Source organism: Podarcis bocagei, assembly GCF_964188305.1.
Source record: "Podarcis bocagei genome assembly, chromosome: 9".
NCBI lineage: Eukaryota > Metazoa > Chordata > Lepidosauria > Squamata > Lacertidae > Podarcis > Podarcis bocagei.
Genome location: NC_138134.1, coordinates 69,433,408 through 69,447,868, shown reverse-complemented (window position 1 = coordinate 69,447,868; position 14,461 = coordinate 69,433,408). Strand labels below are relative to the sequence as shown.

The following is a 14,461-nucleotide window of genomic DNA, read 5'->3' as shown; positions in this document are numbered from 1 at the left end:
CGTTCACAACCTGAGCGTCCACTGTATCAGGATTGCAGCAAAGTCGTATCTGTGATGGCCTCTGGAAACAACTATCTAGAACAGGGGTTCCCAAGGCATGGCCCATGAACTTCATTCAGGCGGTCTGTGGTGGGGCTCAGCGTAGCTCCACATGTGTGAAGAGTGGCAGAAGGAAGCTCTGCCTTCCTCAGAGGATTAAAGCCACAGCTACCGGCAAGGAATGGCAAGGTCCCAAGCACCACGGTTGCTAAACAATGGGAAGAAAAGTCCTTGAGTGATTCGCAAAGCAATTTCCAAGTGGTCTAGGTGGAGGCAAGTTTGAGGACCACTGGCTGGGATCATTTCTGAATAGTATTGTGACCCATGCGGGCTAGAACTCGGAGTTTTTGTGTTCAGGCAACAACCAATTGACACGCATCCGATTGATGCGCACGCACAGCTCTGAACTCAGAAGTGACTCGAAAACGCCACTAAAAGGGTGGAACATTTTACAAGGGCTCATGGGGGTCTGAAACGTAACTCCCGCACAAAGTGACAATTGCCTGTGCTTGTGTTCCTTGTCGTTGGGTTTGGATTCATTAGGGCCAGGGCCTTTTCAGTACTGGCCCCGATTTGGTGGAACGCTCTGTCACAAGAGACTAGGGCCCTGCGGGACTTGACATCTTTCCGCAGGGCCTGCAAGACAGAGCTGTTCCACCAGGATTTTGTTTTGGACTCAGTCTGACCCTTATGTTTCCCTTCCCTTATGGTTTTGATTTATGGGCTACTTTTAAAATGAGGCTGCATTTTAAATTGTATTTTAACCTGTATTTTAAATTATGTTTCTATTGTAATTTCACTGGTCTTAGCCGCCCTGAGCCCGGCTCTGGCCGGGGAGGGCGGGGTATAAATAAAATTTATTATTATTGTTATTATCAGTCTTTTGTGACTAATTATTTATTATTTATACCCCGCCCATCTGGCTGGGCTTCCCCAGCTACTCTGGGCAGCTTCCAACCAAATATTAAAATACAGTAAAGCATCAAACCTTAAAAGCTTCCCTAAACAGGGCTGCGTTCAGATGCCTTCTAAAAGTTTGGTAGTTGTTGTTATCTTTGACATCTGGTGGGAGGGCATTCCACAGGATGGGTGCCACCACTGAGAAGGCCCTCTGCCTGGTTCCCTGTAACTTGGCTTCTCGCAGTGAGGGAACTGCCAGAAGACCCTTGGCGCTGGACCTCAGTGTCCGGGTAGAACGATGGGGGTGGAGACGCTCCTTCAGATATACTGGACCAAGGCCGTTTAGGGCTTTTGATTGCTCCCCCTCCCCTGCCCGCACTTCACTCTGCAATGTCTCTTTTTCCATTTGTCTGGGCGGTTCTGAAGACTCACGGAAGGGAGACTAACTAAAGGGAAATAGAGCCAAGCCTCAAGACATGGGGGCTTCTGTGGTCTCCAGCTCTTCCTTCCAAGAGAGAGAGAGGATATTCTTCAGGTGCAGAGGAAGAAGAGGTGGGAAGGTGACCACTAGTGTCCGGGCGTTTTTTGCAAAACAGAAAATGACAGCCCAGCCCACCCACCCGCCTCTTCTGCCTAGCAAAGAAAGAGCATCTCTCCAGAAGTGCACTCCAGATTTGTTAGAGCCATTGCAAAGAAGGCAACCCTCTATATCTCTCACTGCTCCACCCGCTCGGAAACGTACTGGTTCTGTCTGCAGGGAGCCTGTTCTTTTTTTGTTTTTAACTCTAGGTTCATCATTACCCACGTGAACTCCCTCACCTAAGGTTAATGACACTCAGCCAATATAATTGCACCCACCCACCCAAATGCAAAGGATGAGGCATGAGAGTGGGAGCAAGTCCGTGAGCAGCTGGAGGGCAATTTCGGAGGGGAGAGGCAGGTTTGAGTCTGTGGGCATGTTCAGAGTTGAATGGGAGACCTGCCAGTTATTCTCCACTTCCAACTTTTCTTTCCCCATTTCATCAAGAAGCAACCACGTTCCTTTAATCATTCCTTCCCCGCTCACCCCACGACATGCCTTCTTCCAGAATGAAGATCTGTGCGCAAACTAATTTGCTATGGCTGTTTCTTCCTTGACAGACACTTCTTTTAAAGAACTATAAATGCATTAAAAAGTGGAAATTGGAAATCTGTAAGGGACATTAACTGCACAATTAATGCTCGTTGGAACCATGGGTGCCAGGGGGAGCAGGTTAGGGCATGGGGAACTGCCTGTCTCAGAGGGCAGCTTTCCCCATATAGGCTGTAGTGGTTGGGAGTTACTCGTGCGTAATCCTGCCCCGTTTGAGCATTGGATTGCCTGGTTAAACCCTCCGGACTGCACAGCCCATCTCAGCGTGGCTGCCCTTAGTCACTTGTAGAATCTGTCTGTGGGCGTTTCTTAAAGCGCTGCCAACATAAGAGCTGTTTGACGCCCAATCGTCTCCGCCTCTCACTGCGCGGGAGTCTCCTGCGCAGGGTGGGCGTGGGCAGCGGGGTGCTTGGGCTCTCCTCACTAACTTCCAACGAAGAGTCCTGGAGCCCCTGCACCTCCCTGTCCCGTTGCTCTCCTGGATCCCTGGTGTTACACTCATTCTCTTCCCCTTCTTCCCAGCTGAGTCTCCCTCTAGCGCTGGGACCTTCTCCTGCAGAATCAGAGACCCTCTCCTTCTCCCGTGCCTCTGATGTCAGTTCCCTGACATAAGCCCATGCAGCCCGCTGAACCTCAGCTAATGGTTCAGGCTCCATGCAGATGTTGGTAACACAACAACGTTTCGAACAGGGTGGTCAGCACCGGGGCCTGAAGCAAGGTTTCCTCCCAGACTAAGAAAGAGAGAGTTGGGAGCCTGGGAGCTCGGTTCTCTTTGATTCTTTTTTTAACATATCATTTCCAACAGTAATTAAACATACTTTATGCATCTTATTCAGTGTTTTTTTTTACTTCCATCAGTCCTGTCTGAAAATTTTCCAGTCTAATCTCTTAGTATGCATTTCTTATTTTCCCTATTACATTTCAAACTCATAACCAATATCTCTATCTTTTTCTACTCTGTAACACTTCGTATATTTCTCCTTATAAAACTTCTTGTATTCCTACTCGCGTAATTTGTTGATTACAGTTGCTCTTCAAATAATTCAGATACGTCTTCCAATCTTCTGTAAATCTCTGGTCCCGCAGGTTTCAAATCCTTCCTGTCATTTTTGTCCAATTCTGCATAGTCCATTAATTTTGTCTGCCATTCTTCTTTCGTCGAAATTTCTTCTTGCTTCCATCGTTTCTCTTTGATGCTTGGTTTCAGCACAGGTTAAAATCCATAGGAAAAACTAACTTCAGTTCTCTCTTGGGTGGAGCGGTGACAAATATAGAGGGTTGCCTTCTTTGCAATGGCTCTAACAAATCTGGAGCGCACTTCTGGAGAGATGCTCTTTCTTTGCTAGGCAGAAGAGGCGGATGGGTGGGCTGGGCTGTCATTTTCTGTTTTGCAAAAAACGCCCAGACACTAGTGGTCACCTTCCCACCTCTTCTTCCTCTGCAGCTGAAGAATCCTTTCTCTCTCTCTCTCTCTCTCTCTCTCTCTCTCTCTCTCTCTCTCTCGGAAGAGCTGGAGACCACAGAAGCCCCCATGTCTTGAGACTTGGCTCTGTTTCCCTTTAGTTAGTCTCCCTTCTGTGAGTCTTCAGAACCACCCAGACAAATGGAAAAAGAGACATTGCAGAGTGAAGTGTGGGCAGGGGAGGGGGAGCAATCAATAGTTGCTAGGATTTATTTATTTCTTTAAAAGCAGCCTAGGATAAATTGCCTCGACGGCTTTCCTCGTGGGCGCAGGAACTCAAGCTGCACGCTCGAACAGCAGCTCAAATTGCACAACAGCTGCTATTGTATTTGGACATGTGTGTGTGTGTGTGTGTGTGTGTGTGTGTGTGTATATATATATATATATATATATGTGGAGAATTTGCACTGGATGCGCTGATCAGATTTGCAGTGCCTTTAGAAAAGACCGTGATCGGCTTTTAGGGCAGATTAATGATCCGTGTTTCCCAAAACTATTGTGCCGATTAGGTTGGATGCTTCACAACGGCGATGCTCTAAATAGACCTTGCAGTGGAATTTGGAAAGGTTGCAGTTGGCGCTGTAGCTTCCTTCTGTATCCCCTCCCCCCTGTAGATCTGCTTGGGTTAGCAGAACTTTTCCTTCTCCTTAGTTGCTCTGAACCCTCCAGCACCACTGTCAGCCAGCACAGAGGATGAGCCACCAATCATTGAGTGATGGATGGGGACTCAGTCCTGAGCCGAGACTCTCTGTACCTGTTCACATGCTTCCTCAGTCACCTTAGGAGTGTGTGTTATGCAAGGCAATCCCAAGGCAGATATCGATCCTATGGACCTTTCCTGTTTGATCTGCGCCGTCCTCGCAGCACTAAATATAGACGTCCTGATCCCGCTAGGCAAGAGCCTTGCAACGATTTCTGCTTTTAAAACCGTCCAATAAGGAGGGGATGAAAAGGGTAGTGAGGGGAATGGATCTGAGAAACAAGACAATTTGAGTAGGCTTGTTTCCTAATTACGGTTCCTACACCTCGCTGTCCTCATTTGGCCTGCAAATTGAGACAGACACCTCCTCTCTCCCTTCTCTGGAGGTGAGCCAGCTCTGGAGTTTTATGTGTGAGATCATCATTGTGGCTAATAATGGGCGTTAGATACATCCTCTCACAATCCTTTTGTCTGTTTATGGCTCCTTCTGATAGTGACATGAGGGCAGTTGTTCCCTTGCGATCTGATATGGTAGGATCCCAGCTTGTATTCCAAAAAAGGGTCATTATTAAACCATCTACGTGGCACTTTAGGAAGTAGGATAAGCAGAAGTCAACATCTCTGCTCCAAGGAACTGAACTATCTAAAGTAGCAGTTCTCCTCCTGTGGTCCCCAGATGCTGTTGGACTTCAACTCCCATCATCCCTAGCTAGCATGGCCAGAGCTCAGGGATGATGGGAGTTGCAGTCCAACAGCATCTGGGGACCCACAGGCTGAGAACCGCAAGGCCCAGAGCTCAAATTCACCCCTCCGAGTCTCTCTTTATCTTACCCTTGGGATTCTCCTGGGCCACACCCCCTTTCCCCAGGCTGTGCCCCCACTGCAGCGGCTTTGCATCCTCCTCGAATGTTTTTCCTTGACTGAAATGTCGTACCTTGCAATAGGAAACAGCCCAAAACCCAAACACCACCTTCCATGGCTGCACTTCTGCATGAGATCATAGCTCCCAAAAAGTGCTTTCCCCAGGCACAGTACCCCAAAATGCATGTTTCAGGGAACGTGCAAGATTGCCACCTCAAAAAAAGCACGGGGGGGGGGGGGGCGAGATCTTGCATGGTGCCCCAAAAACATCATTTTGGGTCGTATTTCCTGGAAAAAGTGCAGCCCCAAATCACACAAGATTTCAGTGGCTGTTTTGACCACTACCCTCTCACGAGGAAAAATGGGGTGTCCTGTTTTTTTTCCCAGGGCAGTTGACAGATATGGAATGTGTCCCTGAACTCTGATTATTCCTCTTGCTATCCTGGGTAGAGGGCTGTGTGTGTGTGTGTGTGTGTGTGTAGAAACTAGCCAGCTGTACAAAGGTAAAATATACATTTATTGCTCCACCCACTTTTCCTTCTCTGGCTCTGCTCACCACTGGAATATGACCCTTGAGTTTAAATACTCTTGATTTCAATGCAGGGCAGCATTTAATACAACTAATTGGAGGCAGAGCCAGGCAGCCACTGCAGGCAGAGTCTTACTTACTTTGGCTTTTCTCCCTATCCTTCTCCCTTGAGCATTTCAGCCATTCTCAGACACAAGCATCAGATATTCGAGAACAAGGAGAAAAGTTGGCAGCATCCAACACGTAGATGTGCCTGTGATTATTCAGGTCTGCGTATGCCAAGAGATAGAGACAGAAAAGACACCAGGGAGTCTCTGTGTGATAGGAAGGCTGTGAATATAGAATCGTAGAATTGTAGAGTTGGAAAGGACCTGGGGGGTTATGTATTCCAACCCCTGCAATGCCTGTTTCAGGACTGGATTTTAGGGTGGAGGAAAAAATGGTAGAGGGTCTTTTGCCCCCTTACCTTGCCCTAGTGATCAACCTCTCTTGAATAATTTGTTTCTGTTAGTGACTAGGCTCTATCCTGGGGACACGGGTGGCGCTGTAAGTTAAACCACAGAGCCTAGGGCTTGCCAATCAGAAGGTTGGCAGTTCGAATCCCCGCAACGGGTGAGCTCCCATTGCTCGGTCCCTGCTCCTGCCAACCTAGCAGTTCAAAAGCACATCAAAGTGCAAGTAGATAAATAGGTACCGCTCTGGCGGGAAGCTAAAAAGGCATTTCCGTGCGCTGCTCTGGTTTGCCAGAAGCAGCTTAGTCATGCTGGCCACATGACCCGGAAGCTGTACGCCAGCTCCCTCGGCCAATAAAGCGAGATGAGCGCCGCAACCCCAGAGTCGGTCACGACTGGACCTAATGGTCATGGGGTCCCTTTACCTTTACCTAGGCTCTATCCTATGAGCTGAGATTTAAACGGCTGCATGTAAGAGCTGCTTGCTAATCTTATTTCTGAATTATGCTTTGATCCCTGATATCTTTTTCCTATGGGAAGATTAAAGAGCCTTACGTGGTGCTCCCAGGAGGCCCCACGTACAGAGACTAACCAGGCCGAGATCTGCTTAGCTTTAACAATACACCAGCAACCCATGCCCTCCGATCATAAAATGAGCCCTGCCATATCATAATGGTAGCTATGTTCTACCCTGACCCTGACCCAGTTTGTATAATTTATACCTTTATAAAATGCCTAAAGGTACGCTAGCGAATTACCAGCCCTGCAAATTGCCAATGTATGATTCTCACCCTCTGGGCTCGTTTTATATACCCATTCGCCCCCCCCCCCGACAAGTCAGGAGCAAATGTCACCAGGGGTTCATTCCTGTCTGTTTAGCAAGCAAAGACGTGCCTTGTTGAGGAACAATAAAAGTTAAGAACCTCTTCAGGACAAAACTTGGGCGTAATCAATTTTTTAAAAGCAAAAATACCTAAAAGTAAAGAGATTTTGCGGTGTTTGTGTAAGCGCTGGCTGCACATGACTTAACATGCCACAGCCGTACTGAATGCCAGAGATAAATCTGTCTTGTTCTGCACAGATCATAGCAGCATGCTGTCTCCTTCCACCCGCTGTGCTCCCTATGCGTGTCTTCTTGTAGATCTGATGTCCATAACTTTCCTTTATTTCATTGTACACAATTGAGCGCAAACTGCCGCCTCTCCCAGAAAATAGACACATATCTGTTGCTGCTGTAAGCTGGCTTTTAGCTCCACGATGGCTCACCTCTCCAAAAGGGTATGAGAAATGAAAGTCTACCAGGCTTGCGTGTTAATAATAATAATAATAATAACAATAATAATGTAAACAGCTGGAACCTGCAACAAAACTGTTAGGTATTCAGTGGTCTGCATTTGCATGAGCTTGAGTCTGGACTAAGGATTCTGAGCTCCTGTGTTCTGATTCGATACATGATGTCTAGTCACAGAACATTTCAGGATTTGGGCCTCTGCCATTGGCCCTTGAACTCTGAGTCGTGATTTGCAGCTTGGAAGTTTAGACAGCCAATCACGTTGGGAGTGGGAGTGGCCCAGGCTTTCAGAAATGTATATAAGCAGTTGCTTTGCCCCGTGAGATAGTTCAACAAAGGTTCTTGCTGTTATCATTGTGTCTTGCCTCGTGGGAACCCACTTACACTTCAAAAACATTGCAGTGCGGGTGGTCCTGCTCAGTGTTCCAGCCATGCCTCTTCCAGGATACTCCATTCAATTCCCATGAACCCCTCCCAGTGTGGTGTAGTGGTTCAGAGCAGTGGACTTGTAATCTGGTGAACTGGGTTTGATTCCCTGCTCCTCCACATGCAGCTGCTGGGTGACCTTGGGCTAGTCACACTTCTCTGAAGTCTCTCAGCCCCACTCACCTCACAGAGTGTTTGTTGTGGGGGAGGAAGGGAAAGGAGAATGTTAGCCGCTTTGAGACTCCTTAGGGTAGTGATAAAGCAGGATATCAAATACAAACTCTTCTTCTTCTTCTCCCTACCCATTTTCTGATTTCCTACCGCCCAAGAAAACACTCACCATTCCGTGGCCACTGAGCATTCTCAGTCCCCGTTGGGCTATTTGAGATGATTCTTTTGTCTTCTTTATTTCATACCTCTATAGAGTTTTTTCTTCTTCTGCAAGCCTTAGTTTCGCCGAGCATACTGACGCCTACACAGCTGATGTAACTCAAAAACCCTGATTTTGCTCTTGGTGTGTGTATGATATTAGTTACACTAAAACTGCTTCAGCAAAATCAGCTCATGTTTAATGTCCAGCATAGACCAGCTGCAGGTGAGACATGAGATTGAACATACACCCATAAGGTTTTGGTCTGTACCAAAACAGTAATATGTAAAGGTGATTTGGTTTCCTTGTTCGATCATCCTCCATAGCGTCTGGTAGCTTGACATACAGAAAATAGCCAGGGAATCTTTCCACTGAATGGGGATGAATGTTTTCACATGTCTGTGGGACATGCTGCTGTTTATAAACATTTGCTACAGGGGCAAAATGAGAAGTTCGCAGTCCTATAAGGGAGGTTTCCGATGAGGTGACTGGATGAGGCAACTCCGTTATCCTCTGACCTGCAAACTTTTTTCTTGACTTCAGCTTGCCATGAATCCTGCGCTACTTGCTGGGGCCCACACGCTAACAATTGCTTCACCTGCAAAGACCCGTTTGACGTGTTACGGGAAGGTTCCTGCGTTGCGAGTTGTGGTACAGGGTTCTACATCCAGGATGGTGTTTGCAAAGGTAAAAAAGCTTGAAGCTCTCTAGTGGCCTTCATTTGTTTTTTTTTCTTCTGCAGAGTTCTTCGAGTGAAACTGGTATCCATTTTTGTGTTTCACATTTTGGTAGGAGTCTCTGGGGGGGGTTGCTCAGTGGCGTAGCATGGGGGTGCAGGGGGGCCAGCCGCAACATCTGGGGGTTAGGGTTAGGGGGCGCAAATCCACGGGTTAGGGGGCGCAAATTACTTGCTGACAACCCACGCTACACCACTGGGGTTGCTTCCTTTAGAGCAGGGGTGGGAAATTTCCTAGGAGTCCTTTATGGGCTGCCAGAACATTTTACCTAAACCATGTCTGTCCTGCTCATCAGCTGACATCTCTGGTGGCAGCGTCCACATATGGAGAGAGCCAGTGGATTCACGACAATGAGGACACACCCTCAGTTCTCTTCAGTGCCTCCACATGCAAAGTGACAGTCAGGGAAATGCCATTCCCTCAGTGAAACTCTTTATCCAAGCTATGAGGAGTTCTCCAACATTGTATTGGTATAGGTTTAAGGGGTGGGGGGAATCTCCCTGAACTCCAGAAATTAATGTCAGGGTTTCAATTAATATTGGACACGGGTGGCGCTGTGGGTTAAACCACAGAGCCTAGGACTTGCCGATAAGAAGGTCGGTGGTTCGAATCCCCTCAGCAGGGTGAGCTCCCGTTGCTCGGTCCCTGCTCCTGCCAACCTAGCAGTTTGAAAGCACATCAAAGTGCAAGTAGATAAATAGGTACCGCTCCGGCGGGAAGGTAAACGGCATTTCCGTGCGCTGCTCTGGTTCGCCAGAAGCGGCTTAGTCATGCTGGCCACATGACCTGGAAGTTATACGCCGGCTCCCTCAGCCAATAAAGCGAGATGGGCACCGCAACCCCAGAGTCAGCCATGACTGGACCTAATGGTCAGGGGTCCCTTTACCTTTACCTTCAATTAATGGGCATTTGATTAATATGGATTAAAGGGCAGAACTGTTCCAGATAGGGAATTCCTGGGCTGGCTTATGCAAATCAGCCCGGTTGGCTGGGTGAAGAGCAAACCTGTTAACATGACAAAAGGTGTTGATTAACCCAGTGCAGGATTTACATATAAGCTAAGCAAGCTATAGGTTAGGGCCCCACTTTCGGGGGGGGGGCAAAAAAATTCAAGGACAAAAAAACCTGGATGCACATTTCCAAAACATAAGATGAAAAACAAATAAAATAAAACCTACATACAGCAACAGTGTTAAGAGTTGTGTAAGCTCCTATGATGTAAGTAATGGGCCCCCAATCATTTTAAGCTAGTGCTTAATAATTATTTTGCTATTAATATACTTCTTCTTAATTGTATTTCACTATTAATAAACTTCTTAATAGTATTTCAGTTCAACAATTAATTTGATAAAATACATACGTTGTTGTCAGAGCTGCTTGAAGATCCTAGCTCACAGAGGATCACGCTAGCCAGCGATCATTAAGTAAAAGTCTTTATTGAATTGCAGTTTCCATTCTCACGCTGCTGCGCGCAACTCTACGTCTAGTAGCTAGATCGGCGAAGCTCCGTCTGAGTCTCCGCCCCTTGTGCACCAACTTAATATCCTAGCCCTGCTCCACCTTTTCCGCCTGACTGTCCTCCTCTGGGTCCCTCTACCCCCCGGGGTTTCTTCCTTCCTGGATTCTTCTGACGCTGACCCGGACCCTCCTGCCTCCTTGCACCGGGCTTTAGGACCTGGTTCCCTTTCCGGGCTGCTTACTGCGCCGCCTTCCTCTGCATTTGAACTTGGCGCGCGCGCCCAACCTTCCACTTTCCGTCTGACCGTTTCTTCGCTCCCCGATGGAGGTGTGGCCACTCCTGACTCATGCCCTCCCTCCTGTGGTGAGCTGCCAGCGCTTGCCCCCTGGCTCCCTTCTTCTTCCCTGCTCCCTGGCGGTGACGCTGGTCCCGATTTCCAACTGCTCTCCCCTGAGTCCCCTCTGGCTCTATCTTCCTGGGGTGCCCCCCTAGACTCCCCCCTTGCCCTGGCCACTGGTGCTCCTTTCTGTGAATCCTCTGATTCACTGGAAAGACTAGGAGATCTCGGGTCGTCGTCATCACTCATCTTTTCTTCTGCCTCCTCCCCTTCGCTCTCTGTTTCCTCCCTTGGCCTTGCCTCTGCTCCTAAATCCCTGACATCCATCCCCCCCTCGGAGCCCCCCATTCCCCCCTCCCCTCCTTCCGGTGCTGGAGCTGGGTGCTGCTGTTGCAAAGGGACGAACGTCGGATATCGTTCGCTTCCCGTGGCGGGCCTCCATCTGAAGTCTCGCGGGTCTTCCTCCCTGCTCTCGTCGACGACGGTCACCTCCGCTTCCATCTCTGTGCCGCCGTGCTCGAAACCAGGGTCGTCCCCGAAAACGTCCATGTCCGTTTCTCCCTCACTTCCTCCTGGCGGCGTTGCTCGTCCTGGGCCTTCCAGCCACCTTCTGCGGAACTGCTCCTCTGGTTTATCGTCCCACCAATACGAGGGTTCTGATGCAGATCCCGAGGGTGACCCCTCCGGGGAACGGACGTCTTGTGTCGGGTCCTCTTCCGAGTCGAACCCCCGGAAAGTGCTGGCCGAAAGCGTGGGCGTGAAAAGCCAGTCGTCGAAAAAGTCTGCTGGCATAGGTCTATGTGGGAAGAGGGCATGAAACTCGTCTTTGAGTAGAGGTTCGTCCAAGGCGTAGCCCGGCACCCAGCTGTTCGCACTGGCCGGGGTGCCCTCCTTGGCGAGAAAGTATTCTACCCCCTCTTCCCCCCATCTGGAGTCCAAAATCTCCGTGACTTCGTTGATGCGCTCCTTCTGTGCCACTCCCGCGTGCCCTGTTCTGTCTCTGACCGGACTCGGCGCCGTTCCGGGTTCCTGGAACCTGTGCGGTGCCTTGTAGGGAGTGAGCACCGATCTGTGGAACACCGGATGCATTCTGGAACCCTCCGGAAGTGCCAGTCTGAAAGCTACCGGGTTGACCTGCTCTTCGACTTGGTAGGGCCCCAGTTGTTTATGCCCTAGTTTCTTCTTGGCCAACGACCTGGCCGGCACTGCGTGGGCTGCTAACCAGACCCAGTCTCCCACGTGGAGCTCTTCGCCAACCCTTCTGTGTCTGTCCGCTTGTACCTTGTATGCGTGTTTGGCCAGCTCCAGGTGGCGCCTCAGCTGATCGTGGACTTCCTGCAGCTCCGACGCGAACGCATCTGCCGTCTGCGGCTCCCCCTCCCCCATTCTTTCCAGTCCCGGGAAGGTTCTGGGGTGCCTCCCGTTGTTGGCGAAGAACGGCGTGACCCCCGTGGACACGTGCTTCGTGTTGTTGTAGGCGAACTCGGCAAGCGGCAGGTAATCCACCCACGTCGCAGGCTGTTGATTCGCATAGCATCTCAGGTACTGCTGCATGATGGCATTGACCCGCTCCGCTTGCCCGTTGGTCTGCGGGTGTCTCGCCGACGCCAGGTTGATCTTGACGTTCAGGAAGCCCATCAGCTTCTGCCAGAAATTCGAGATGAACTGCCGCCCGCGGTCGGACAGAATAGACCGTGGCAGACCGTGAACCTTGAACACGTGGTCTATGAACAGTTTGGCGGTTTGCTCCGCCGTGGCCACCTTAGCACACGGAATGAAATGGGCCATCTTGGAAAACAGGTCCACCACCACCAGCACTGCCGTCTTGCCCCTCGAGCTGGGCAGATCTGTGACAAAGTCCAGAGCCACCCTTTCCCAAGGTTCGACCGGAGTTTGCAGCGGTTCCAACAGTCCGGCCGGCGGTCTGTGCACTGGTTTGGCCCTCTGGCAGGTGTCACACCTTGCCACGTAGTCTGCGACCTCCCCTCTCATTCCAGGCCACCAGAAATCCCTGGCTACTAATTCCACCGTCTTCTCCTTGCCAAAGTGCCCGGCCGTGGGCGCGTCGTGCAGCTGCTGCAGCACCTTGGCGCGAAGGTCGTCTCCCGGCACGTAGATGGCCCCTTTACGGATGAGCAATCCATCTCGTAGCTGGAAACCGTCGGCCACAGCCTTGCCCCTTTGCACCTCTGCCATCTTTGCTTGCGCGAAGGAGTCATCCTGCAACGCTCGTCGCACCGCCTCCAGGTCCACGGTGGCCGCGGCGCACGCCCATACTGTTGGTGCGAAGATGTGCATGGCTGCCGCTGGCGTTGCGTCCTCCAGATACTGTGGCTTACGGGAGAGGGCGTCCGCCATGATGTTAGTGTCCCCCGGGACATACTCTATGCGGAAGTCGAAGTTCGCAAAAAACTCAGCCCAGCGTATCTGCCTCTGGTTTAGGAACTGTGCCGTGCGCCAGTGCTCCAGATTCTTGTGGTCCGTGCAAACCTGCACCGTGTGCTTGGCGCCGATCAGGAAGTGCCGCCACGCTTTGAACGCTGCATGAATGGCCAGCAACTCCCTGTCCCAGATGGTGTAGTTCTGCTCGGACTTGCTGAGCTTCCTGGAGTAAAACGCTCCCGGTCGCCACACCCCCTGCTGGTCCTTTTGCAGCAGGACCGCCCCCACGGCTCTGTCCGAGGCGTCTGTCTCCACCCTCATCGGCCTGCTGGGGTTGACGTGAAGCAGCTGCTCTTCCGACGCGAAGAGACGCTTGAGTGCCTGAAAGGACTGCTCCGCCTCCTCCGTCCAAACGAACTTCTTTTTCTTGGAGCTAAGCGTGTCTGTGATGGCCGCTGTCTGCATAGCGAAGCCCTTGATAAACTTGCGATAGAAGTTCGCAAAGCCGACAAACCTTTGGACCTCTTTCCGGTTGCGTGGGCTCTTCCAGTCCAATACCGCTCGAACCTTGGCGCTGTCCATGGCGAGCCCCTTGTCAGACAACTTGTAGCCCAGAAAATCCACCTCCGTCACGTCGAATTGGCACTTCTCCAGCTTGGCGTAGAGCCTATGTTGCTTTAGTCTGGTCAGCACTTCCTTGACGTGCCTGTCATGCTCCTGCTGCGATTCCGAAAAGATCAGGATGTCATCTAAGAAACAGACGCACGTCTTGTAGAGAAGTCCCGCCAACACGTGATGCATGAAAGCTTGAAAAACGTGGGAGCCATTTTGCAGTCCAAAAGGCATAACTCTGTATTCGTAGGTACCCAGTGGCGTGAACATGGCCGTCTTCCACTCATCCCCCTCCCGCATGCGAATGAGGTTGTACGCCCCTCGCAGGTCTAATTTGGTGAACACTTTTCCCTTCCGCACCTTCGCCAGGAGGTCGTCGATTCGGGGCATGGGGAAGTCCGACGGCTTGGTCACACTGTTTAAAATGCGATAGTCCACGACCAGTCTTTTTTGGGGCGTGTCTCGCTTTTTAACAAAGAATACAGGACTGCCCCCCGCTGCCTTGGACTCTCGGATGAAACCGCGCTCCAAATTATGATCGATGAACTCTTTGAGTTCCTGCAGCTCGTCCTCCGACATGGAATACAGTTTCCCTTTAGGCAGCGCCGCCCCCGGCAGCAGGTCAATTTTGCAGTCATATGGTCTGTGAGGGGGTAGCCTGTCCGCCTCCTTCTCGCAGAAAACTTCCAAAAATTCTGCGTACTTGTGGGGAATCGCTTGCAGCGTGCCTAGCAGCAGCTGTGACTCCTCTTCCTCTCCTTCCTGCCGGTGC

General features: G+C 50.5%; 1 protein-coding gene across 2 annotated transcripts in view; it reads left to right on the top strand.

Annotated features, from left to right (window-relative positions):
• The window catches only part of FRAS1 (Fraser extracellular matrix complex subunit 1), a 390,698-nt gene that overhangs the window by 198,122 nt on the left and 178,115 nt on the right, over positions 1-14,461 (top strand). For both annotated transcript variants that reach the window (XM_081206862.1, XM_081206861.1), the window contains exon 14: positions 8,706-8,849. In XM_081206862.1, coding sequence (XP_081062988.1) covers positions 8,706-8,849 — 144 coding nt within the window. The remainder of the gene's footprint in view (positions 1-8,705; positions 8,850-14,461) is intronic.